The 27,701-nt window shown below is 40.4% G+C and overlaps 1 protein-coding gene across 1 annotated transcript in view; it reads right to left on the bottom strand.

Moving 5' to 3' along the window:
* The window catches only part of LOC115180983 (zinc finger protein ZFPM2), a 127,090-nt gene extending 109,529 nt beyond the window's left edge, over nt 1–17,561 (bottom strand). The window contains exon 1 of the mRNA XM_029743105.1: nt 17,220–17,561. Within this exon, the coding sequence (XP_029598965.1) occupies nt 17,220–17,259 (40 nt within the window). The 5' untranslated portion in view covers nt 17,260–17,561. The remainder of the gene's footprint in view (nt 1–17,219) is intronic.
* Between the last annotated feature and the right edge of the window lie 10,140 nt (nt 17,562–27,701).

The raw sequence follows: 27,701 nt of genomic DNA, 5'->3' as shown, positions 1-27,701 counted from the left end.
GATCACACACACACAAACACATTTTAAATAAAACATTTTTTAAAGAGGCTGCTGTCAGAGATTTTGGGAAGATGGCCGTCTCCCAGGCCTGTGGTGTAGTACTAAGATCACACCCCAGCAGGGATAGGGAGGTCTGGGCCAGCAGGGCTGTAATAGGGGCATCTGTCCTTCCCTCCTGTCCCCAATCTGGAGCCCCACTCTGCTCCTCTCTGCTCTGCTCCACCAGACTCACCTTAGGCCAACACGGACAACAACCCTGACCTGCATGTTATTCATTTACAAACCACTAACTAAACGACCAATTGGAGCTGTTCCTCCAGCCGAGGAGCCAAGAAGCAAAGTGAATTGATAGAGATGCTTTCACCGCCCGATCGGTCACACTTTCAAACCAGCAGAGACACAGTGGGAAAGAATTGGTGAAAAGCAAATACTGTACAGTCAGGGAGTAGGACTTCAAAAGGCAGTTAGACGGCATAGACTACATAGACAGTAGAACGCTGCATAATACACAACACAGAAAAGGTTTAAAGAACTCTGGGTGATTGCTTTCAAGTTTGTCTTTACAGGGGAAGCTGGGCCATTCATTTCTCTATTTTGCAATGCAAAGGAAAATAAATATTGCAGTCTTTGATGGCTCATGAATTTGTACAGTTCTCAGCGTATCAGGCAGACATTTTCTTTCTTGTGTTTTTCACTCCATATGTTAGGCCTTGGGCCTACTGACAGAGATATCTGTCAGACGTGGAAAACTCCCAAATAGCCCAAAAACCCAAGACGTAGGCTACATTTGCATTCAATTCAACAAATGTTTCACGTCATTGTGCACTGTTGCATGAGGCTCTTCAACTGTCTTTTTCTCTTCTATATAAATATATATACGATAGCCAAAGTAAAATGTATATTAATATTACTAATGAATTTAATTGAAAATAAGTATTTTCACAATAGATATGTCTCCTTCCACTTCCCTGGTTCTGTCCCTCAGTCCTGGGGCCATTGTCAGAGCCAAGAGGTCATGAGTCTGGCCAGTCAAGATAATACACACACACACACACACACACACACACACACACACAGACCCTGATGAGATGAACTATCTGAGAGAAGAGGGATGCATCGTCTCTCTCACTGACTGACTGACGGAAGACAACAAGCTGGAGGTAGAACCCTAAACACTACCATCCCTATCCTTACAGGTCCCCTGGCTGCTCCTCTGCCAATAGATGCAGACACTGATGGGACAAATGAAATGATTCCCATAGGGTTAATTAAGAGAATCATTTGTCATAAATAGGACTTAAGCTATTGGATATATTACATTCAATAATATAAATAGACTAATGTAACATTGCCACCTATGGCCTAGGTTTTGCTGATCAAAGCGGTGTTAAAGAATAAGATGCTGTTAATCTTCAGTACAGTACATATTAGTGTTGTCCCCTTCTGGGATCTGGGTGTATCATACAGTACTGGAAGTCCTATTTGATTGATCAGAGAGCACAAACAGTTATTCACCCTTTTTACTATAGTATATGGTCTTCAGATATAGGCAGGTTATTACTGAGTTGGTCAATATACATCACTTCCCCCAAAGGATTACACTTGTTATCTGAAATGATATTCAATAAAGTATGACCCCAGAAATACCAGAGGAGTCGAGTGCATTTTGATCTGGCTCATACAAAAAAATAAATGTTTTATTGGAATTAAGATCAGAGTCAAGATTACCTCAGGAAACAGCAGTGAGATTCTGTTTCTACTCCCCTCCTTCCACATCCTGCACGTTATTCTTTCACTCTTGGGAGCCGCTGTGTGTGTGTGTGTGTGTGTGTGTGTGTGTGTGTGTGTGTGTGTGTGTGTGTGTGTGTGTGTGTGTGTGTGTATACCACTATGATGTGTGAAGGCTGTTGAGGATGGCTATACATTTCAGAGAGACGCCCCATTACATTCTCTCAGTACGTTTCTGGAACGGCACCCACCCACACACACACACACACACACACACACACACACACACACACACACACACACACACATACACCCACACACACACACACACACACACACACACACACCCACACACACACACACACACACATACACCCACACACACACACACACACACACACACACACACACACACACACACACACACACACACAGCCACACACACACACACAGACACACACACACAGAAACGTACAGTATGTCTATTAGTTGTACACAGGCAGGAGACAGAGTCACAGTGACATGGACAGTGGACAGAGAACAATTACAGTACACACACTGCTGTTACTCCATGGATACAGCCGTTGTATTCTTTTCCAACTTCCAACTGATCTTTACTCAAGAGGGCCCTGTCTGCATGGTTAAAGCACCGTCTTGGGAGTCTCCGAAGTAGAGTTTGCTGCCTCCATAAATATATTTGTTTACCTTGCAAGTTGCTCTTGCAAACTGCTTCCAGCGAATACTTGTTTTTCATTTTTTTCTTCCATTGAATTTTAATTTTTGGCTTTTTTCTCAGCTCTGCTAGCTTTTCCACTCAGGGGGATTTACATAGTGACTAAGCTGAGTGTGGTTAGACAGACAGACAGACAGACAGACAGACAGACAGACAGACAGACAGACAGACAGACAGACAGACAGACAGACAGACAGACAGACAGACAGACAGACAGACAGACAGACAGACAGACAGACAGACAGACAGACAGACAGACAGACAGACAGACAGACAGAGTACTTGGACATGAGATCTGATGATGAGTGTTGGGTGTATGCTATCACACAGACACTGTAAGTACATTCTAATTAGCTGATGTATGCAGGACACCGTCCATATTGGATGGGTATCAAAAAGCAATCAACGCTCCATCACTGATGAGCAGCCTGTGTGTGTGTGTGTGTGTGTGTGTGTGTGTGTGTGTGTGTGTGTGTGTGTGTGTGTGTGTGTGTGTGTGTGTGTGTGTGTGTGTGTGTGTGTGTGTGTGTGTATGGATGGAAAGATGTGCTGCTGCTAGTGGTGCTGGACTCAGAGGCGAGACGGCTTTCACAAACCTCCGTAATGCCATGCAATCACAAGACATTATGCACAGATCTGAACTCCAAAGCCACAGGATGAAAAAAAAATCAAGGGAATATTTTGAGTTGAGATCCTCATTGACAAAAGAACTGATTATGATGAGCTCTCTTCTCTCCACTTCTTTTTTTCATGCAGATGTTGAGAGTGAGAAGTGTTGAAATTGACTCTCCAATGTTAAAATATGGGCAAGAAACCCACAATCAGCCAGAGAGTGAGCCATCAGATAATCACCATAACATAATAGAGACGAAACACAGATTCAACAGTTTGGATAATTATTTGTGTACTGGACCCTAAATGGATAAAAACAACTTCAAAATCAAATCAACTACAAAACTTGAGATAAACAAATTACACAGAAAATATCTGTTTTGAGACATTTATGATGAACACAAGTCTGACACCAGAGACTAATCAACAACTCAATGTGGTTCAACATCACTAATGTTTAAACCATTAACATCCCAAGCACCCATTATCAGGGTAGTTATCCACCCCTCTCCTAAATACAGCCTACACATTCCTTATGACCAAGAGTTGTAGCCCCAGGCTCTAAACAGAGGCCAGGCATGGGCAGTGACACACACAAAGAGCATCCGTTAGCTAGCGACGTACCGAAAGGGACTCTGTATCAAAATCTTATCTTCAAAGGACTGGGCATGGGCTCAGGGGAGCAGTGCCACCGCCTCCACACAGACAGGCAGGCAGGCATGCACAGAGGGGGGATTTGGACCTGCAAGCAGGAACCAGGCAGAGATCTCTCGGCCAGCGCCCAGAGCCACAGACCTCCTCCAACACGCCCGCGGTGCGGGGGGGGGGGGGGGGGGGGGGGCAGGCAGGGTTCCTGCACACGCGGCACGACATCAGTGAGCTGATCCCCAACCATCAATTGCCTGCCCATTTGCTTCCTGGCCCCGCCACGGCTGGCGGTTGGGATCTGAACTCAACTTAGACACAGAGTTTCTGCATTTCACAGATGGCTGTGAGAGGCTTTGCGTTGAGGGGGGGAGCGGGGTAGTGGGGTCCGTCGCCTGGACCCAGAGCGGGGCAGATTTCACACCGTGGTAGAGTAGCGCTAAAGCAGGCCGATGTTAATCCACTCACTGAGGGGAAGGCCTGGGGCGATTCTGCTGCCCGGCCGCCGTCTCCCCCCACAAAGCCATAAATGGTGCATTATACAACTGGGCCTCAGACACACTGCTGATACGCTGATAGGTGGCAGACAAAGACCAAAGCAACCACAGGAAGTAGAGCCGTTAGAGGAGCACCATGCAGGTACAGTATGAACACACACTCTCTCTCACACACACACTGTAGGCCTACTGTAGGTAGCCTATACAATACCTGCTTAGGGGATGCTTCTGTTCTGTTCTGTTATTATTCATCATTGATTTAGGTCATGATGTTTTCAACGTCTTAGTTCAGGCTCAAGACAGAGCTGGACACTCTATGTTCTACAGTACAATACAATAACTAGTGTTGGACCACAGTGAATACACATCTAAAGTTACCAGAAGTGTTGTAGAGCGTTTGAACTTATGAAAGGCAATCACAGGAATGAAAGGAGAGTGAAACATAGAAACATGGGGGATTGAAATAAATGACTAGGAAGAAATAAGGGAAAACGATAAGGCAGCTGTAGCTTAAGCCCCAGAATGAGATGTTTTACATGAAACCAAGAACTGCATTTCAGATAAAACCAGCCACCTTGTTTAGACATCACTTGTAGGGACATTGGAAAGATATGAGTTGAACTAAAATATATCTGGGCAAAATGCTACAAATAACACAAAAACTTCACTATATTGGTCTTCACCCAAATAACAACATTGCCTGACAAACATCTTTGATAAATAAAGTGCATTACCTTTTCACTGTGTATAATGGGGTTTTTATCATCACGCTTTGCCAAGCATTGCTGAAGGATTGAAGCATTGTAACGGGACACCATAGGTCAAACACATAGGATATAATTATTATGTTAATTATAAATCCCTTTTATTCTCCTGGAGGAGTCTTTGACAAGAAGGTTGTCATTTCAACCACTTCAAACAAACAGTGGTTGCTTTCCCTAATGATGGTTGGATGGATGGTTTCTATTGTCTGAACATCTCTTTGGGCTAATCCATGTTTTGTCAGGTTAGTGGTTGTAGTCAATAGAGGAGGAATGGTTTTTCAATGGAAGATGATTAAAAGAACTGATTCATAATAGTGCAGTTTGACTGCTGTTATCATAGCCACTTCATTCCAAGTGAGACCCTGATGTTGAAAGCGTCCCCTAGACAAAGCTAATGGACGATAGAGTCCTGTTAAATGGAGACGGCCCAGCCTGGCTGTCTGAAGAGACAGGTTCTACTGCATCACACACACCACTCACATTACTGAATCATCACCATGCTGCCCTTCATAATCATTTCCATAAGGCCGTGGGTGTGTGTGTGTGTGTGTGTGTGTGTGTGTGTGTGTGTGTGTGTGTGTGTGTGTGTGTGTGTGTGTGTGTGTGTGTGTGTGTGTGTGTGTGTGTGTGATATCACAATATCACATAAACAGTGGCATCGTTGTGGCTGTCGAAAAGTATAGCCATTATCATTTTTGGATGACTTTAGATTTTAGTAAACAGTTGTACCTAAAATCTGCTGTGACTTCCAGACTCTAAGACCAGCTAACTGGATATGGAGGTGACTTCCAGACTCTAAGACCAGCTAACTGGATATGGAGGTGACTTTCAGACTCTAAGACCAGCTAACTGGATATAGAGGTGACTTCCAGACTCTAAGACCAGCTAACTGGATATGGAGGTGACTTCCAGACTCTAAGACCAGCTAACTGGATATGGAGGTGACTTCCAGACTCTAAGACCAGCTAACTGGATATAGAGGTGACTTCCAGACTCTAAGACCAGCTAACTGGATATGGAGGTGACTTCCAGACTCTAAGACCAGCTAACTGGATATGGAGGTGACTTCCAGACTCTAAGACCAGCTAACTGGATATAGAGGTGACTTCCAGACTCTAAGACCAGCTAACTGGATATAGAGGTGACTTCCAGACTCTAAGACCAGCTAACTGGATATAGAGGTGACTTCCAGACTCTAAGACCAGCTAACTGGATATGGAGGTGACTTCCAGACTCTAAGACCAGCTAACTGGATATAGAGGTGACTTCCAGACTCTAAGACCAGCTAACTGGATATAGAGGTGACTTCCAGACTCTAAGACCAGCTAACTGGATATGGAGGTGACTTCCAGACTCTAAGACCAGCTAACTGGATATGGAGGTGACTTCCAGACTCTAAGACCAGCTAACTGGATATAGAGGTGACTTCCAGACTCTAAGACCAGCTAACTGGATATAGAGGTGACTTCCAGACTCTAAGACCAGCTAACTGGATATAGAGGTGACTTCCAGACTCTAAGACCAGCTAACTGGATATAGAGGTGACTTCCAGACTACTTCCAGACTCTAAGACCAGCTAACTGGATATAGAGGTGACTTCCAGACTCTAAGACCAGCTAACTGGATATAGAGGTGACTTCCAGACTCTAAGACCAGCTAACTGGATATGGAGGTGACTTCCAGACTCTAAGACCAGCTAACTGGATATAGAGGTGACTTCCAGACTCTAAGACCAGCTAACTGGATATAGAGGTGACTTCCAGACTCTAAGACCAGCTAACTGGATATGGAGGTGACTTCCAGACTCTAAGACCAGCTAACTGGATATAGAGGTGACTTCCAGACTCTAAGACCAGCTAACTGGATATAGAGGTGACTTCCAGACTCTAAGACCAGCTAACTGGATATAGAGGTGACTTCCAGACTCTAAGACCAGCTAACTGGATATGGAGGTGACTTCCAGACTCTAAGACCAGCTAACTGGATATGGAGGTGACTTCACACTAATCAAAGAGCAGTGGACTAGACAATACCTTATTAACTTGGAGGTCCAGTATCTTACCACATCTCACAAAGACTGAACTCTGCACTGAACTCTGTACTGGGAAAGGATTCTCTGCTGGTGGTTTTGGAAGGGATGATGCTGAGGATGATGTAGACGTAGAGGGTTGTGGTGGATTGTGTTTGTTTACAGTACGCATCCAATCATCCAATCATCCATTGTCACTGTTCAATGTTCACCCCCTTCAGAAACTACAGAGAGAGAGAGAGTTGCTGTAGTTTCCACCTCAAACAGCTTCCATGTTCTCACCAGTTAGCTGGTTCATACTATGGTACCACATAGCATTATCAGATCCTGCTGACAAGAACAGATTTACCGCAAATGAAAGCTGTTGTTCATCTTATTCAACACTCCAAAGTAAAATTCTATTCAAATGACTGAGAAGGAAATCGTACAGTCTAGGGCTAATGCTGACTACAGGACCAGTGAGCTACATTCTCCAACTATAGTCAGACATTCCATAGAATATTACCAGCTGTGACGGTATGTTCTGTCTTTTTTAACGAATCTTAGCAACATTTCCCTGTTTGTCAAAGCAAGCTGTTGAGAGAGAGGGAGAGAAGGAGAAATAGAGAGAAGCCCTTGACCTTTTTGTCCTGAAGATTTGCCTAGCTTCCCCTCACTCCAATCTAGAGAGTGAAATCATCTGATCCTAAACTAACTGTCAACTGCTTGTGATGGCGGCAAAGCCAGAGACATCAATCAATCACTTTCTTCTACTTTCTTCCTCTGTTTTGCTCGAGCTTATCATCTGACCCAGTTGTTATCCTGTTACAGAAGCTTCAGAAACTTGATGATGGTCAAATGTGTCTCTTTGGAGAATCCCAGACACATGGTTCACACAGAGAGACCACGGTCTGCTCTGGGCTCTAGGTCTGTGTAGACCAGCATGTTACACCCACTAAAGCATCCCCACCATTTTATCACGGGGGATGGACGTTAATACCAGCCTTTTATAGAGACAGAATCAATAGTTTTCAGTTAGACTAAACTGGGACTCTAACTATCATGTCTTGAATGAGAGGATGCTCTTAGCATTTAGCCAAGCTATCTGTGGTTTGGGCCTGGGGAATGGCTGATTGGTGTAACCTTGGTTAAAAAAAACACATCTGATATAATAAGGCAAAGCATTTTGCTCAGCCAAAGCTACTCAGTCACTGTCACCAAACCAGTCTTTAGCAATTACCAGATTAGAATTCTTTGAGATGAGATCCACTGCTGCCTGATTCTGAAAGGCAGGTAGGCAGTTCCATTCCTCTGCATCACCATCTCACTTCAGAGCTATTTATTTGACATAGTTCAAACTGCTGGGGACTAATTACAGGACAGGAGAAATAACACTTTACAACCCGTCTCTCTTCTCATCACAGCCTTTCAGACACACGTCTTCCTCCAATCTGATTTGCATAATCTCGTTTAAAACATAATCGATCAACATCAGCCACTGACAATTGGCATATCATTCCATTATGAATATTTGTGTGCATCCAGGCTAATCATATGCAGATATGCCCTCTGATCAGGGGGATGTAAACTGGGCTGTCAACAGCCGTACGCGCTTTGCTGCCACGCTATGCTGCGAATCAAAACATAGCCTCTTTAAAGTATTAACATGTTTTGAAGTTCGTTTTATATTTTCAGCACATTTGACATAAATTGTTTATCTATTTACAAAGCTTTGTCATTAGTGATTTTCCAGTGAACCCTTAGCAGTGCTGTGTGTTTTGTGCTGTTGGGCCCAGAGAAATTCTGATGTACAAATTGAACTGAAAGGCTTGCTACTTAATCCGCTGTATCCACCTATCCCTTAACTACGACGCCTGACGCGTTTTATCCTTAATGCCCAAGAAATGCAAAGTTCTATCTTCCCTGTTCTCGTCCTTCACAGCCGTGGCTAATTCCTGCCAAGAGAGAGACTTAAACGTAACAACTATTAGGGCTTCATTTTCTGCCGTGCCAACTCATATCTTGGTCAAAAATGTATGTTGACTAAATCATCCCTTTTCAGTCACCTAATATGTCATGGAAAAGAAAAACAAAGGACTTTGTTGCTCCTATGAGGGTAAAGTTGTAGACTTTTGTTATTACATCATGTTCACAACTCATTTTTATATTCACAGCTGCTAGGCTGAGTCACTTCCTCTATCCTCAAGGGCCTGGATTCAACCAAACCTGCACTGCAGGGAACTGGCACCCCAGAAAATAAATTTGCAGCGATAATGTATGACTTTGTGAACATCCTGTAACTAATAGCACATTATTAACACAACATTTGGCCATTGAAACAAAACAGAACTCAATTTTGATTTTAATTGAAACATTTTCTCCCCACAAAATATACATGGGAATTGTATTTCTCCACAGTGGGAAAAAGTTTCCAGAGAAATTCTAGAACACTAGAGTCCTTGAACATTCTGCTTTAGAATAGAACAGAGGAAGGCAAGTGTTTATCTTCTAAGCTGTTTAAAAGCCCAAACAGAACCCATAATATCCATATTCATAATATAACATGACGTCAGACGACAAAAATAACTGCGATATTGGGGAGTAACCTCAGAAAAGCCCTTAATTGAGCGATATCTCCAGCCATCGCGACGGATAAACGTGCAGCCATCACCAAGGTGAAAGGGAATTTACAAGTTAAATGAAAGAATTCATGATGTGTGGTGGCTCTTTTACTCCCTGGCTGTTTCCCCTCTTGGCAGGGGCCAAATAGAGAATGTTAAATGAGGCAATTGTGTCCTGAAGGCAAAAAGAGAGGGAGGAAAAACATGTTCCTGTGTGCTCCTAGCCTGAGGACTATTCTCCCGCTGATGAGGTAGAGGCATGGTGTGCATCCCAAATGTATCCCCTATATACTGTAGTACACTATTTTTGACCAGGGCTCTGGCCAAAAGTAGTGCACTATATAGGGAATAGTGTACCAATTGGGCCATAGTCATAGAGGGACCCAGCAGATCCCTACACCACCAGGCCAACTTCCTGTGAGACCAGACCCTGGTCCACCTCCCTGACACATCATGATGATGCGCAGACCCACACATGATTATATTCATATCATATCAACATGCACATTGCAAAGTCACATGCTGGAAAAACTGGCCATATTCATAATACACACAAAGACTTTATCGGAAAAAAAACGAGTCTACCGCTATGTTATCTACAATACAGTTTTTTATGAACTGTGCACCAAGATAAATGTGGCTGATACAGGGATATACCACAATCTATCAATTTACTTATTATTCAATATGCCAAATAATATATGTGAATGTTTATGGTGTCATGATGAAGAGAAGTGTCAGGATGTGTATAGACACTGGTCTGTAAACATTGTATTGTGTCTGACTTGGCATCCTATATAGTGGGAAGGATGGCATTTCAGACTCAGCCTGTGTCTGTAGCAGTAGGAAACGTACTGTCAGACAGCTATACAGACATACTCCGTGTTGACACGCTGACACTGATAATCAAAGCCTTGTTTGGGTCTTAAAAGGACGTACTTGAACAACAGCTGGACTAGAGGCCATAGCTATCCTATAATGGCCTTTGGAGAGTGATCAATATTCAAATCTTAACATCTCTGTTGTGATTAGAATGCAGCCCTCTTTTTTTCTCCCCTCCCCGAAACAACAAGAAAAAAAGCTTAAATCGATGATCTTCGAGTCTAAACTAGATTCCTAAGCAGTTTGCCACTCTCGGCAGCAAGATAAGATAAACTCTCTTTGACCTAAGAGATGAAGTTGCCATGACGATCAGGGAGTCCACTTTCTCTATTGATATTTTGCTGATGTAACAACAAATGGAACCAGATCTGGCCCCTGATAGCGGTGATTAATTAATACACATATTGATCCGTACAAGCTAGAGACAAGGCTATTAACTCAAACGGCTGAAAGTCAATTGTTACCTGGGGCTCAAAAGGCATCACTTGATATCAAATCTAAATAAACTGAGGAACAAACGATTAGGATTTGTTGGGGTACAATTACCTATTCTTTTATTTTATTTACAACAGCATGCAAATGAAAAGGGACGTAAGACAGAAAATGTCATTTTAATAGAAATTCTTTGAAAGGGACTGAGCCATCTAACCCTAACCCATCTATGTAGCCAGCAGAGTAGCACTAAAACTGAAACACATTTTTGTGATCAGATCCTGAAAAACAACAATCCATGTTGAATAATCCATTGACAATTATGAAGGAGCAGATAATGACTCGCAATAGTGAATATTCACTGGAATAATGGTGGTGGAATTACAGGAAAGAGGAAGACAAAGAGGAAACAGTGCCAGGAAATGACCTCCACCTTTTGAAACCAGTGACCCAGCGACCAATGCCCACATCTCACTGTGCTGTTCAAGCTGCACTGCAGCACCACTGTAACACTCACACACACACTCACCAGCCATGCCAACTTCAGCTCAGCCTCCTCTTCAGCAGGCAGTTTTTTCAACAAAGGAAACACATCCATCCACACTCTACATTCCATAGTTGCTAATGTTATATCCGAAATGTGGCCTATAAAACGGGCGCTTAACGTCAATGTGACATACAATCGCAACAACAATACTTGAAGGTATAAATGTTAAATAAAATAGCCATAAATCATGTGAAGACTGGAGACAGCATGCTATTTGCATACATTGGTGGTGCAACATCAGTGCTTGAGAAAGAGAGTGAAGGCGAACCGGGATCCTTCAGCTAAGACGACGAATCAGCAACACAACACAAGCTGTTATTGGCAGGGAACAGATGTTTGAGGGAAAGTTGGCATTCAACAACCATTCTTCATATGACAGAAATCTATGAGGAGCACAAGAGAGGCAGCGTGATTGTCAGGCGAATGAAAAAGAAACCCTTAAATACGAGAGGCTGGCATCCGAACACAGATATGATGATTCCCCCCTAAAACATCCGACTGCTTGAGTTGATTTACAAGTTGATTCAGCTGTGACAGAGGTCAAATAGAAGACAACACTTCTACTAGGCAGATTACCTGTCATGACAGAGCACAAGCCTAAAGTTGACCATAATCCCCAGTCTCACACACACTCACGTACGAACAAAGACACACACACGTACGCATGCACAGACAAGCACACACACACACACACACACACACACACACACACATACACACACACACACACACACACTCTCTCTCTCTCTCTCACACACACACACACACACACACACACACACACACACACACACACACACACACACACACACACACACACACACACACACACACACACACACACAGAATGTAGGCAACCAATTCAGTAAACACTCCCCTTGTCCCATACAAACCACTGTAAGTTTCCTCTGATAAATACTGCTCAAAGATATAAATGTCACCTGATATGATAAACTGTATGCTGATGTAAGATCACGTCTTTCTGAGCAGTCAAATAGATCTACACCCTTAAATATAATATAGTAGTTATCCTTCTAGAATGAACATATACTGTACATACTCATCACAGTGTAGTTTCATTTCTACACAGTACAAGTTCTGGACTCCACTGAATGATTTAACAGCAGAGAGGAGCAGTCCCGTATCTGGTAAAGGGCTAGTTAACGCTGCAACAGGAATTCACGAAGTCACAGGGAGCACCATGTGCTGTAGTAAAGACAACAGTTAGGCCAGGGAAGAGTGCTAAGTCAATTTAATGAGCACATCTGACATTGGATGTCTTGTGCACGGCCCTCTCAACACCCTTCCAATAGGATTCCTCCATAAACAACACTGGGGGAAGAGGCTCCCTACATCATCTCGGCTCATCTACACGCCACCAAACTTTGGGAGCAATTTTACAGAAAAATGACTCTGAGGGGAGGCGTTTTCCATTCAGCTCTGTTCATATCTCTGCCTTCCTATTAAGAATCAAAATGTACCCCTCAGTGGGAGAGGTATGGACACACCACAGCATAACACTAGGAGCCACAGAGAGGTGAGAGGGGGGAGGGAAGGAGGGAGCCTTGAAGGAATTCACATATTCTCCTCTAATCACAATCCGCTGAGCATCAGCCATATTTCCATCATTTCTGTCAAATTTAGCTGATCTGCTTTGGAGCGGCTTGCTGGCAATCTGGGCAATTTATTGGCATATTGGCACGGGGTGATAAGGCTAGAAACAACAGCAGCTAGCAGCTGGCCCACGGAGATGGACTGATAACATTGATATGTGCTCCCATACAAAACACCTCCTCCACTATCTCCCCTTTCTATCAAACTCTTATTACAATAAAAGTGTATGGGTTTTTATCCCTTCTTGGGAGAGGAAGAGAGGAGAGGAGGGGGGATACAGGGACGACCCAGAAATATAGAAGAAAAAAATCAGATGTAACGTTTCAGAGGAAAAAAACAAGGGGGAAATACATAATTTATCACAGTATTATCGGGATATCCAGGCAGCCTAATCAAGGAGCACTGAGTGACTATTTTTTGCCTTATCATCCAAAGTGGTGGAAACGGAGAGGGAATTATCAGCCGGCTGCAGATTGCTGGGTTGGAATTTTAATGGTAATAATCGGGTTTCTGATGGTATATCTTCCCTGCTTATCTTTTCCATTATCTGTCCTTATCTCCCCAGTCATCGGAGCAAATTAATGGTGCTCTTTCAGCTTCGCCTTTTTATCACCGCTCAGAGAGCACCCAAGGGGAAGGAATAAGCAAAATATTAAAATACTGCATAAATCACAATTTTAGATAACGGCTCAATGTATGCAGGATGGGGGGGAAACTGCGCCCAACAACCTTTTTGTCCTTTAGAATGACTGTCTGCGCTGACTTTCTGTGCATTGCCTGGTTCCTGGTCCTCAGGCCTTTCCCTAGCTCCTAGTTCCTGGTCCCCAGGCCTTTCCCTAGCTCCTAGTTCCTGGTCCACAGGCCTTTCCCTAGCTCCTAGTTCCTGGTCCTCAGGCCTTTCCCTAGCTCCTAGTTCCTGGTCCTCAGGCCTTTCCCTAGCTCCTAGTTCCTGGTCCACAGGCCTTTCCCTAGCTCCTAGTTCCTGGTCCCCAGGCCTTTCCCTAGCTCCTAGTTCCTGGTCCACAGGCCTTTCCCTAGCTCCTAGTTCCTGGTCCTCAGGCCTTTCCCTAGCTCCTAGTTCCTGGTCCTCAGGCCTTTCCCTAGCTCCTAGTTCCTGGTCCTCAGGCCTTTCCCTAGCTCCTAGTTCCTGGTCCTCAGGCCTTTCCCTAGCTCCTAGTTCCTGGTCCTCAGGCCTTTCCCTAGCTCCTAGTTCCTGGTCCTCAGGCCTTTCCCTAGCTCCTAGTTCCTGGTCCTCAGGCCTTTCCCTAGCTCCTAGTTCCTGGGGTAGGACACATCGAGGCTTCCACTGACCTTTCTGTTTCTAACTAGGGCTTTAGTTCTTTCAACACTGTATCCTCACTCCTCACCTCTCATTAACAACCTCTTACACGTGACATAGTAATTCAGACACGCCTGGGTCACAGTGGATATGAGGATGCTCAGAAAAAGCAGAAAAACAGTAATTTTCCTTCGTATTATTATCAAATTACAACAAATATAATCTCAATAGTTCGGTCTACATCAATAGTCTTGGAGCGTTTGCATTTAATCTATAACTGGTAAGTTCATAATTCAGAACCATAATACCACTTACATTAGGTAATCAGAACCAATTCTAAGTGTTCTTTGAAAATATATTTATAGGTACTGAAAAATATATTTCCAACTATCAACTTCTTAACTTGCCTAAAATGCTAAAATGATGGAAAATATGTTCAGACTGTAAATACATAAAACAAGCTGTGACAGTGAGTGACAAGCCGCTGAAGATCTTTTAGAAAATATAGACATTTGCAGTAATGTATTGCCATTTTGCTGATACTGCAAAAAAATAAATGTTTCAAAATCTTCCTTGAATATATAAGTACATTTTGTTGACAGCCATATAGAGTGCAATCAATTACTGACTAATCAATTACTGACTAATCGTAACAACTATTAAGTAAATTCCTCATGTAAAAACAGAATCATAATTTACACACACACAGACACACACACTGTATAAATAAAGTATATATTTCTTCCTCTTGCTGTATGCACATTACCAATCACACTATTACTGGAATAACTATTTCACATATTGAAACAAAAAAATATTTTTGAGTTATCTAAAATAACTTGAGAGTGGACAGTACTCATAATTTTTTCTCATCATGTCTATAAGTCCGACAACAATGAGAAATCCCAAAGGAGTCTCCTCCTACCTGCTCTTCAAATAAACCCAAGTCTGAAGACAAGGATTTCCCAGTGAATCAGCCCGACATAAATGACATGGCCAATATAGAATAACCACATAGACAGTCATACAGCTAAATGACACGGTCACCATAGAATAACCACATAGACAGTCATACAGCTAAATGACACGGTCGCCATAGAATAACCACATAGATAGTCATACAGCTAAATGACACGGTCACCATAGAATAACCACATAGACAGTCATACAGCTAAATGACACGGTCGCCATAGAATAACCACATAGATAGTCATACAGCTAAATGACACGGTCACCATAGAATAACCACATAGACAGTCATACAGCTAAATGACAAGGTCAATATAGAATAACCACATAGATAGTCATACAGCTAAATGACACAGTCACCATAGAATAACCACATAGACAGTCATACAGCTAAATGACAAGGTCAATATAGAATTACCACATAGACAGTCATACAGCTAAATGACAAGGCCAATATAGAATAACCACATAGACAGTCATACAGCTAAATGACAAGGTCAATATAGAATAACCACATAGGACTGTATTGTACAGTAATATAGGTGGTATAGGTGGTTGTTGCAAATGTTCTTCAACACCACAATTCACTACACTGCTTATAACAAGAAATGTATGATGAATATGATGACTCTTTGCCAATACAAAATGAATAAAGGCACAATAAAAAGTCCCCGTTGTCTTCAAGTCTCTAAAGAGCAGACCTAAAATGCAACGTTGCTATGACCACTGTTAGTATGAAACGTTTCCACTGGGAAGCCCGCTAGGCCAGCCATTTCAACTCCACTTTTAGAATTACATAAACACATTTCACAGCTTGTTTAAAATCACAGGAAATAAAATCCATATAGATCAGTTCTGTCTCATGCCACATGGTATTTCACTCAAAGCGTTAGTATTTGAAGTGATTGAAATAACCCTTGAATTATCAGAGATCCAGAGGCACAATGCTTTGTTGAAATGGGGGATGAAACTCGGCAAAAAGTACATGTAGTGCTATTAAAAACACTGTCCATTGTATTTGACATATATATTTTTGTTATTATATTACCATGAACACTTTTCAGTATTTTTTTATGTATATAACCTGTCCAGTTATAATTGTGTATAACCAATTATATATTTTGACAGTGACACAATCACTAACTAATCTGCAGAATGATTAGGGTTCATGCTGTTATTGTAAAAGTTTTAATTTAGGTTTAATTTATTTATACAGTTTGTGTGTGTGTGTGTGTGTGTGTGTGTGTGTGTGTGTGTGTGTGTGTGTGTGTGTGTGTGTGTGTGTGTGTGTGTGTGTGTGTGTGTGTGTGTGTGTGTGTGTGAAGGGGGACATTACCCATTTGACGTAGGTTATTCAGTACATCTGACATTAGTATTACTACATAATTGCTTTATTGCTTAGGTTTAAGATATAATACTTCATTTGTTTAGTTGGAAACAGAATTCCAAAAAGACAGTTTGCAAAGGATATGCACTCTTTAACTTTAGGTGTTTTATGTCTGTAGATCATATCAGCACATTATAACAATCACAAGAACAGAATCCTGATTTGCTTGACATAAATAATATGTCAAATATGATAAAATACACTATCCACTTCTAAGAAAACACCAATAAAACTTTAAAATAACATAGTCTCCCTCCTATATTTGTAAACACATAATTTGAAAAGATGGAACACCTTTCTCAGCAATAGCCTATGACAGAATATGATTGATCAAAAACATAACTCATTTATCAATGAACGAAACTCCATCAACAGTATCAATTAAATCTGGGATTGCCAATTGACATCGGTGCCGAAGTGACTAGTCCCTCACTAACCTAATTGAACTTCTCCAACAAGCTTTGGTAGATAACAGAAGGACAGCGAGGCTGTAAAACTTACGTTTAATTTGCCTGGGGTTGCTCTGCTTCCTTCGGGACATGCCTGCTCGGAGCTGGTCAGGAGATCCAGGTGTAGCACTGACTGATCGATAGGTTTTGGTTCATCCAAGCACCGGTAGGGTTTGTGATGGAAATTGAGAAAGAAAGGGTGACGAATTATGGACACTTTTTTCACAGAGTATGTCGCTCTGTCCCTTTCCTTTCTCTTTCTCTGATCTGCTCTATTTCACTCTAGCTCGCTCTCTCTCTCTTTCACTCACTCTTTCTCAATGGCGTTCTCGGAGATGAGGCTGCACTGAGTTGCGATCCGCACGGACTGACTGGGGAGGTGAAAGCGTTTCGCGCTTTTGTTTGAAGATAAGGTTTGTGCCTCTACGGGTACCGTAGACACCGCTTCTTAAACTTGACTTTTAGCTTGCGCTACGCAAGTAGTGATTTCTTAATTGTTAATTACTAGTGGAATGTCACATTTTGTGGGCTTGGCCAAATAATACTCAATACATTTTGAATCACCAATATTTGGAGCGGGTTTTGGATATGCGTTTGTTGGTGTATTCCAATTCCCACCATGTCAAACTTGAAAAATGTCCGTTTTAGTTTTTAGATTAAAAAAAGTTAGACAATACTACATTAGTATGAATATTTAAGTTATCTGAAGTATATTTTATTTGTCCATTTATGAAGCCCAATTGATCATTTCATAGGCCTAGAGTAAGCATTAACAGCTGTACAATTTGCATGCTGGACACAGACTCTCACTGCACACACACACACACACACACACAGCTAGCCTTGTAATTACCAGATAAACTCGGAGATCAGGCGGCTTGTGAGTCTACACATGCACCCCTTACATTGTTCTGGACTCTATGACACTATAGAAGCCTCAAATCATTTCATTGTAGGAAAAGAGAAGCACATTTCATATTTGCTGGATTATTACAATTGCATAGTAGACCTACTTTACAATGTAAAATTAGTTCAATTCCAAATTGTTCCTCCATAATACAGCTGCTGTAGCCTACCACCTTGAGTACATTTTTTTAAAGTCCCCCCCCCCACAAAAATACGTTATTGTCATGACTCTGACTTAAACATTCACATAAACTAGAAATGTACTTCTTCAATTAGCCAGTTGAACTGTCAAGTAAGGCAAGCAAGTCGCCTGTGAAATTACCCCATCCAGGACTTTGAAATTGGGGTCTGAGACTAGACTATAATTGAAAGGGTTAACTAGTCAACTATGCTTCATCCTAAAGGGGTATTCAGGATTTTGGCAATGAAGCACTTTATATACTTTATCTACTTCCCCACAGTCAGATGAACTTGTGGATATCATTCCTGTGTCTCTGCGTGCAGTTTGAAGGAAGTTGCTAACTAGGGATAGCACAATTACTAACTAGCATTAGCGCAATGACTGGAAGTCTATGGTAACTGCTAGCATGCTTGAGGATACCATAGACTTCCAGTCATTGTGCTAATTTAATTAGCATTGGCTTGCGAAACTACCTCCAACTTCCTGCATACTGGATGCAGAGACATACAAATGGTATCCATAAATTCATCTGACTGTGAGTAGATAGGGGGTGTCATAGCCAAAATTCAGAAGTATCCCTTTAAGGATGGAAGCATTTATCTGCTTTATTTTAGTTGGCCCCTGCCACTGCCATCACTTTCCATATCCCAGTGACCAACATGGAACTTTCTTGCTCCTCCCCTGCTGACAGTTGTTATCATGGTCCAGGGTTAGCTTAAATTCAAGTACAGTTGAAGTTGTAAGTTTACATACACTTAGGTTGGAGTCATTAAAACTCGTTTTTCAACCACTCCACAAATTTCTTGTTAACAAACTATAGTTTTGGCAAGTCGGTTAGGACATCTACTTTGTGCATGACACAAGTCATTTTTCCAATGGTTTTCAGACAGATTATTTCACTGTATCACAATTCCATTGGGTCAGAAGTTTACATACACTAAGTTGACTGTGCCTTTAAACAGCTTGGAAAATTCCAGAAAATTATGTCATGGCTTTAGAAGCTTCTGATAGGCTAATTGACATAATTTGAGTCAATTGGAGGTGTACCTCTGGATGTATTTCAAACAATAGTATGCAAGTATAAACACCATGGGACCACGCAGCCTTCATACCGCTCAGGAAGGAGACGCGTTCTGTCTCCTAGAGATGAACATACTTTGGTGCGAAAAGTGCAAATCAATCCCAGAACAACAGAAAAGGATATTGTGAAGATGCTGGAGGAAACAGGTACAAAAGTATCTATATCCACAGTAAAACGAGTCCTATATCGACATAACCTGAAAGGCCGCTCAGCAGGGAAGAAGCCACTGCTCTAAAACCGCCATAAAAAAGCCAGACTACGGTTTGCAACTGCACATGGGGACAAAGATCGTACTTTTTAGAGAAATGTCCTCTGGTCTGATGAAACAAAAATAGAACTGTTTGGCCATAATGACCATCGTTATGTTTGGAGGAAAAGGGGAGAGGATTGCAAAGCAAAGAACACCATCCCAACCGTGAAGCCTGGGGGTGGCAGCATCATGTTGTGGGGATGCTTTGCTGCAGGAGGGACTGGTGCACTTCACAAACTAGATGGCATCATGAGGGAGGAGAAATATGTGGATATATTGAAGCAAGATTTCAAGAAATCCGTCAGGAAGTTAAAGCTTGGTCGCAAATGGGTCTTCCAAATGAACAATGACCCCAAGCATACTTCAAAGTTGTGGCATAATGGCTTAAGGACAACAAAGTCAAGGTATTGGAGTGGCCATCACAAAGCTTTGACCTCAAAATCCTATAGAAGATTTGTGGGCAGAACTGAAAAAGTGTGTGCGAGCAAGGAGGCCTACAAACCTGACTCAGTTACACCAGCTCTGTCAGGAGGAATGGGCCAAAATTCACCAACTTATTGTGGGAATCTTGTGGAAGGCTACTCGAAACGTTTGACCCAAGTTAAACAATTTAAAGGCAATGCTACCAAATACTAATTGAGTGTATGTAAACTTCTGACCCACTGGGAATGTGATGAAACAAAGAAATCATTCTCTCTACTATTATTCTGACATTTCACATTCTTAAAATAAAGTGGTGATCCTAACTGACCTTAGACAGGGAATTATTACTAAATATTAAATGTCAGGCATTGTGAAACTGAGTTTAAATGTATTTGGCTAAGGTGTATGTAAACTTCAGACTTCAACTGTACGTGTTTCAACATTTCCCTCTGAATGTAATTTCCTTCAGTACTGTAAATTACACTGTATCAAATTACAAATTACACTAAATCAAATCAAACGTTAAATGCACTTTAAAACATTTGGTTTGATTTAGACCTATTCTTTCACTTAGATTTTTGGTTGAGATGGAGATGCGAATCCAACATATAATTGTTTTATTTGTAGACAAACTGGAATTAAAGCCAGACTAAGTCAGTGGCACAGATGAAACTATCCAAGCAGATAATGCATCTCCTTCAAATTTTAATATTTGGTTGCCAAACACATTTCAATATCCCTAATTATCTTTACATTTGAAATCAACCAGAGCTTGAATCCCTAAGCTTATTGTATTGTCTATTTTTAGTGGAATTCTGGGTTGAACTCAAACAATAGCTGTTGATGACTTTGAAAATGCTATACAGGCCGAATTAATAACATAATTGATGATCAGTAAAGTATGGTCACATTTAATTTGCTCTCTTAAACCTACCCTTTTTAATGACTTCAATAGCAACAGTGAATCTACAGTATTTCATTTTTATGTGAATATCTCTCAACATTCATTCTCACAATAGCACATTGGCAATAGTCAGTATCATAGCTAAGCAAGGCTTGGTTAAAACTTTGGATGGGAGACCATAAGCTAGCTGTACATTGATCAATTCTCCAGTAGATGCTGCCAAGCTTAATTTTATGTTGTTGTGATAGTGGATGTAATGTTGGAAATCTGACATTGTTTTAAAGGTACAAACATATTTTGTGCAAGGTTTGACTATGCTGAAATTTGGTTACCGTGATGACATAATCCTGTGGTTGAAATTTCACCCTCAAAACAACGTTTATGACTTAGTTCAAATCCAATGTATTTTCCACATAGATTCCACGTCACAATACGTTGCCAAATTACGTTGAAACAACGTTGATTCAACCAGTTTGTGCCCAGTGGGATGTCACTTATAGTTAGAGAAAAAGATTCCTGTAAACACGTCCTGCTACAAGCAGATAACAAGTTATGGACGAAACAGAAATGTGACATACCTGTTTGATAGTAACCCTGAATTATTCTACTCTTTAAGGACATCTACAGTAATTTTTAAGACAGACAGGTTAAACCAAAGTATAGTGCCATCGTTTACAGGAAGGTGTACCCATGGCGATAGGGGAACAAGAGGAAGACTAAGTGCAAGGGCAGGGCAGCCACCTGAACTGAAGGCAAACAGTGAATCTGAGAAAAATGGCTTTAAAGTTTTTTTGGGTTCTCCAGCCAAATATGTTGTAGGTAGATAAGTATCCTACTGTTTTTGTTTTTCAGTAACTTTTGCAAATGTTTCAGATGTAAGTGGTATATTTTCTAACTCTAAGTACAAAACTCTAAACTGATAAACTTGTAATGCCCACTATCTAATGTTCAGAACCGTTGATTGTGCATTCATTGGGGTTTCACACATCTGTCACCCCTGAGTCATTCATACAAAATAAACATTTCCGTGAAATACCATGAGAACATTTTGTTTAGTCACCAATAAAGCCAGACTAAGCCAGATAATGATAGGCTCTGCATTGAGTCATTTTAACTACCATGAAATCCAATAGCAAAAAATACAAGATACACATTTCAAACCTGTTCTTTTTGAAGTGATGAATAGAAAGAATAGTAGACGGTAAATATTATTTTCCATACAGTATTTGACTATAACTTGACATGCATATTTTTTTAAATGATTTGAATCCAATGACAAGTTGTGAGCATGTTGAGAAATATGTTAGTCTTACATTATCCTTATAAAGTACATATGTTAGATAAATCATCAGAAATGAGGGTATTGTAAAGCAGTTGGCTACTGTAAAAATGCATCACTGTGTTGTTTTCCATTTCTGCCCCATGCAACATTGTACAAGATCACTTTTTTTACGTGACTTGTCAACTGTTACAGTATCGCCTGTCTCTCTGCTTGAAATGAATCAGTTTACAGTGTAAATTCAGACAATGAGTGGAATACACTGTTATATAAAACCCAGGTATTTCAGCAGTGCATTGTACACGACACTATAATTTCAAATGGGAGCACATAGAGTGACTCTTTCAACGTTGACATTGTGAGGCACATTGGCTGATGGAGAATGATGATGGCGTATTTAAAGCCAAATCCATTTAGGATTTACTTTCCAACATAAATTGATGTCAAATTGATAGAAATGTACACTGTTCAGATACGTTAACTAGGCACTACATCATTTTGGTTCAGTAGTTATCAGTTTTGAGCAGTTTGATTAAGTGATAGTTAATTGTATTGTTAAAAAAATACAAGAAAATCATATCAAAAGTAAAGTGAAAATTGCATTTTGAAAAGCAGATACTTAGACTGAATATATATGCAAATTGAAAGACTGATTTGGTGCAGTGAACAAGTGACTGTTCATTTGTTTGTTGTACTCAGACAATTTAAAATGTGCTTAGAGTTTTGAAACATGAGCAATTTTGATGCTGTTTAGATTTTTGTGCAGTTATGTACCACATACCACAAAAATTGCACAAGTGATTGAACAAAAACTGTATTATGAAGTAATTTTATATATAAACCATGACCACTGATCTGACCTATGACCCCTAAAATGCTGATACTGCCCTCTGCCTTTGTATGACCTTAGACAATATTTGGGTAATGCAAAAGCAAAGTGCACTATCTAATATCTAAATGTGTTTTTCCACCTTTATTGGCAGTCTCATAGTGTGTGTGAGGGGCAAGGCAAACTGCAGTAACTGCAATCTAAACACGGTGCAACAAAGCCAGAGTGCAGTAACTTCATTTAGTAACTTCACTTACTGCTGTTTAACTTGATTTTGACTTGGATTTTGTAGTTACTGCAAATTTGACACCATTTTTTTCTGAAACGGAAGATAATTGAACCAGGACACTTTGTCACAAGATAAAACAGATATTACATAGCCTGATTTCAGCCTTAACTAAATTTTAACCAAAGTGTAGTTACTGCTGTTTTCATTTGTACGGTAGAATAAATCTCTGATCTTGTCAATATCAGATTGCTTAAAATTTACTGTGAAGTGAAATCACAATATTCATCATCATAATAGTACATTACAGTATATATATATCATACTTTATATGTTTAGTCTTTACAAACATATATTTTCATTATGTAGTTGTCAAAATATATGGTAGAAAAAAACAGTTTAAAATCTTTAGGTTTACCAAAAGGTGATTATCAATTAAGAGCAGTCGGATTAAGTAATAGTCAAATGTATTTTAACAAATGAGAAGACAATCATATCAAAAGTAATGTGAGCATTGCATTGTTAAAAGCAATTACTTTATATGAACATGTGTTGTAATGTGAAACACAAGTTTGGTGAAAAAGTTACTGTATGATGTTGTGTGTTGTACTTATTAGTCAATTGAAAATGTGCTTAGTTTTGAATAGGGTTGCAAAGGGAAAATTTTGCCAGTAAACTACCAGAATGTTGGTATCTTTCAAGGATTTTATGTAATCTATCACATCTAGTGGCCCTTTTGGATACTTCAGATTATCACCGGTGTCTGTAATAATCTCTGGCCCTTTGTGTGGCTTTATTTTACATTGAAATAATTTAGCAGACACTCTTATCCAGAGCGATTTACAGGTGCAATTAGGGTTAAGTGTATTGCTCAAGGGCACAATGACAGATTTTTCGCTTAGTTGGCTCGGGATTCAAACGAGAGACCTTTCAGTTACCGGTCCAACACTCTTAACCGCTAGGCTACCTGCCACCCTTATCACATGTAAAACATATGAAATAATGATATAAGATCCTTTTAAAATAAAAAATAGAATGACAAAGCTGTAAAACATTATTCTAAATATAAACCATCAATTTAGTGAATACCATTGGTGTTTAATATGAGGGTTTCAGCATTAAATATCCTTTATATCTTTTTTACAAACTTATTTATTTTACTATCTCAATATGTATTTGTTGTCAATCTTTTGGGTGTCAAACTGGCAGCACTTGTGGAAAAAATCAATAGTCTGAAGAGTTGCAGAGTTAATTGAAAATAATGCCATTGTTGATTAGATGCTTTTTCTCATTAATTAGTCTATTTTCTGTTGAACCATATAGTCTATCTACTGAAACTCATGGACACAGATATAATAAATGAATACTTTACATGAGTAATAAACAAAAAGTTATTTGAGTATAAATTACCAAAGTTACGATAGTTTGCCATATATTTTCTGTTAATTACCAAAATTACTGAAGATTACGGTAACTTTGGTAAATTACCGGTAGCTTTGCTACCCTAGTTTTGAAACAACTGCCATGTTGATGATCTGTTTAGATTTTTGTACTGAGTGTTGTGAAAATGTACCACATACTTGTGAAAATTGCACCAAAGTGATTGAAATAAACCAAACAGTAATACCTCTTATTATCACCATGTTATGTACAACACAACAATATAAAGTTATCATTTTGAATGTCAGGGTAAACGCAGCATGCCAGCGTGTTATTGTCTCATTTGACTGAAAACAACTTCATCTTCACTGAATACAATCAATTACATTTCACTGAAGGGAACACATACTGTGAAGAAATTAGGTTGTTTTTATAAAAACACCACAAATAAATATCCATGCAGCAAAAGGGTTTTCAGTGTGAACCAACCAAGCACCAAAATCCATAGTGATTTGTGGTATAGGAGGTGCGAGCAACAATATTGTGAGAGAAGGAGAGTCAAATTTCCAGCTGGAGATGAATCTAACGCCACTCCTAAATCCCCTGAGACTGAAGCTACAGTAGAGTTAGTGATCTCTGCTGCTCTGCTCTTCCTAAGCCCTGGTGACTTGTTTGAAGACAGAGGGTTGACTGACTGACAGCTACAAATCTGTGAGAGACAGGCAGAGGAAGCTTTTTCACTGTCTGGACCAGATGGTTGTGATAATTAACATGATAGTGTTTCCATCACTGGGGAAATCAATGACACAAGGTTGATCATATTAATAGGTGAAGGTATACAGTGTACAGACACAGTACAGTGCACTCATAATCTGATTACAGGGAGAGGGTTGATACGATCCAATGCTAAATCATTTGATTAGAACTGTCGAGTCACATTTGAGCATTGTCATTCACAATCACAGCACAGAAGGATGTGTGTCAGGTGAGTTGGTTGCTTTAATTGTTTTGAAAATTCTAACTTCAAGCTATGTTTTAACTGTGCTTGTCCTTCGGGCCTCATATAAGAACGCAAGGAGTATGTATTTTGGTGAAAATATGAGGTACTGTACCAAAGTTTAAGAGGTTATAGATTTATTCGATTCATGTTTTCTCACGAATCCAAATGCCGTCTGAAATAAATCTGACAACTTATCTGCGCTTCTGAGTGGCGCAGCGGTCTAAGGCACTGCACCTTAGTACTTGAGATGTCACTACAGACACCCTGGTTTGAATCTAGGCTGTATCACAACCTGCTGCGATTGGGAGTCCCATAGGGCGCCACACGATTGGCCCAGCGTTACCTGGGTTTGGCTGGTGTATGCCCTCATTATAAATAAGAATTTGTTCTTAACTGACTTGCCTAGATAAATAAATAATATCTATGTGGTACCCAAATTCTGTCACATCATACGTTTACATTTTCTTAATCTTGTAATAAGGCATATATCTTGGATACTGCATTCTGCTCTCAAAACCAAGCACTGTTGTCATTTAAAACCACACGATGAGGTATATACCCTAGCAATATGTCAATTTCTGCAAAAGTCAATTTTCAACCGAATGTAGGGTAGGTGATGGTGGTGGTTGTTGTGCCGGCTGAGTGCTCCCCCCAGCCAGCAGTTCCAGCAGCAGTGTGCAAACAGATGTCTGAGAGTGTGCCCACTCCACTGTCCCCACTGCCAACAGCACCTCGGGCCCTGGAGAAGTACACAACACAACAGCCAGATCTGTCTCTCTCTCTCTCCCCAGAGATGCACCACTTCTTCCTTCCTCTGCTCTGCACCCACATCCAGATACTGTCTGTTTACTAGGGAAGATACTAAACAAAGGGTCTTATGATTATCATTTGGTTTGTGACAACAAAACACAACAACAACATCAAAAATACGGACAAAAAAAATCTAAATGTGCCACACATTTTAAGATTAGGCTAAAATGGGGTTTAGGGAAGTGCTGAAAGAAAAGAGAGGGGCCAGATGAACACACTATGCCGCTCCCATCGGGAGAGATGTGTAAACCTGGAAATAAAATCTTGTTGTTGTTAGAAAGGAGGAAGAGAGCAGCATGGGACAGTGTTGACCCTTAGCATATTCTTATTGGTAATCTGGATGTCTTTTTAAATGGTCAAAAGTCGGAGATTGTGACATCATTTGGGATTTACATGACTTACATCTTTTTTAAGACTTTAATGTTTAAATGTAGAAATAATCATTAAAGTCTCTTGAAGACCTAATGTATCTTTGCTTTGCAATAGTGACATTTTGGAGTAAAGAGAAGGTAATGTCATATATTGTGTGGGGGAAATTGTAGAATGTAAAATACATAATCAAAAGGGTTGAAATAATTAGTGCCTATGATCTCCTGTTATTAGTACCTTGTGACAGACTGTTAACGTAAATGTTAATCGTAGTAGCTAGCTAGCTAAACTGTGATTTGGTCCTAGGCTATGAGATTATCTTGATTTTACCCTCTGGTACAATTCAACATGAGTTTACCTCGGTAAGTGTTTTCACAATGATAGTGATTTCCCCCTTTCATTTACAGTGCCTTCAGAAAGTATTCACACCCCTTGACTTTTTCCACATTTTGTTGTGTTACAGCCTGAAATTAAATTGGATTAAATAGAGATTTTTTTGTCACTGGCCTACACACAATACCCTTAATGTCAAACTGGAATTATGTTTTTTGAAATTTTGACCAATTAATTAAAAATGAAAAGCTGAAATGTCTTGAATCAGTAAGTATTCAACCCCTTTGTTATGGCAAGCCTAAATATGTTCAGGAGTACAAATGTGCTTAACAAGTCACATAATAAGTTGCATGGACTCACTCTGTGTGCAATAATAGTGTTTAACATTATTTTTGAATGACTACCTCATCTCTGTATCCCACACATACAATTATCTGTAAGGTCCCTCTGTCGAGCAGTGAATTTCAAACACAGATTCAAACACAAAGACCAGGGAGGTTTTCCAATGCCTCGCAAAGAAGGGCACCTATTGGTAGATGGGTATAAATAAAAAAAGCAGACAT

Source organism: Salmo trutta, chromosome 3, assembly GCF_901001165.1.
Source record: "Salmo trutta chromosome 3, fSalTru1.1, whole genome shotgun sequence".
Lineage (NCBI taxonomy): Eukaryota > Metazoa > Chordata > Actinopteri > Salmoniformes > Salmonidae > Salmo > Salmo trutta.
Note: the sequence above shows the minus strand (reverse complement) of the source record. Positions and strands in the feature narration are given on the sequence as shown.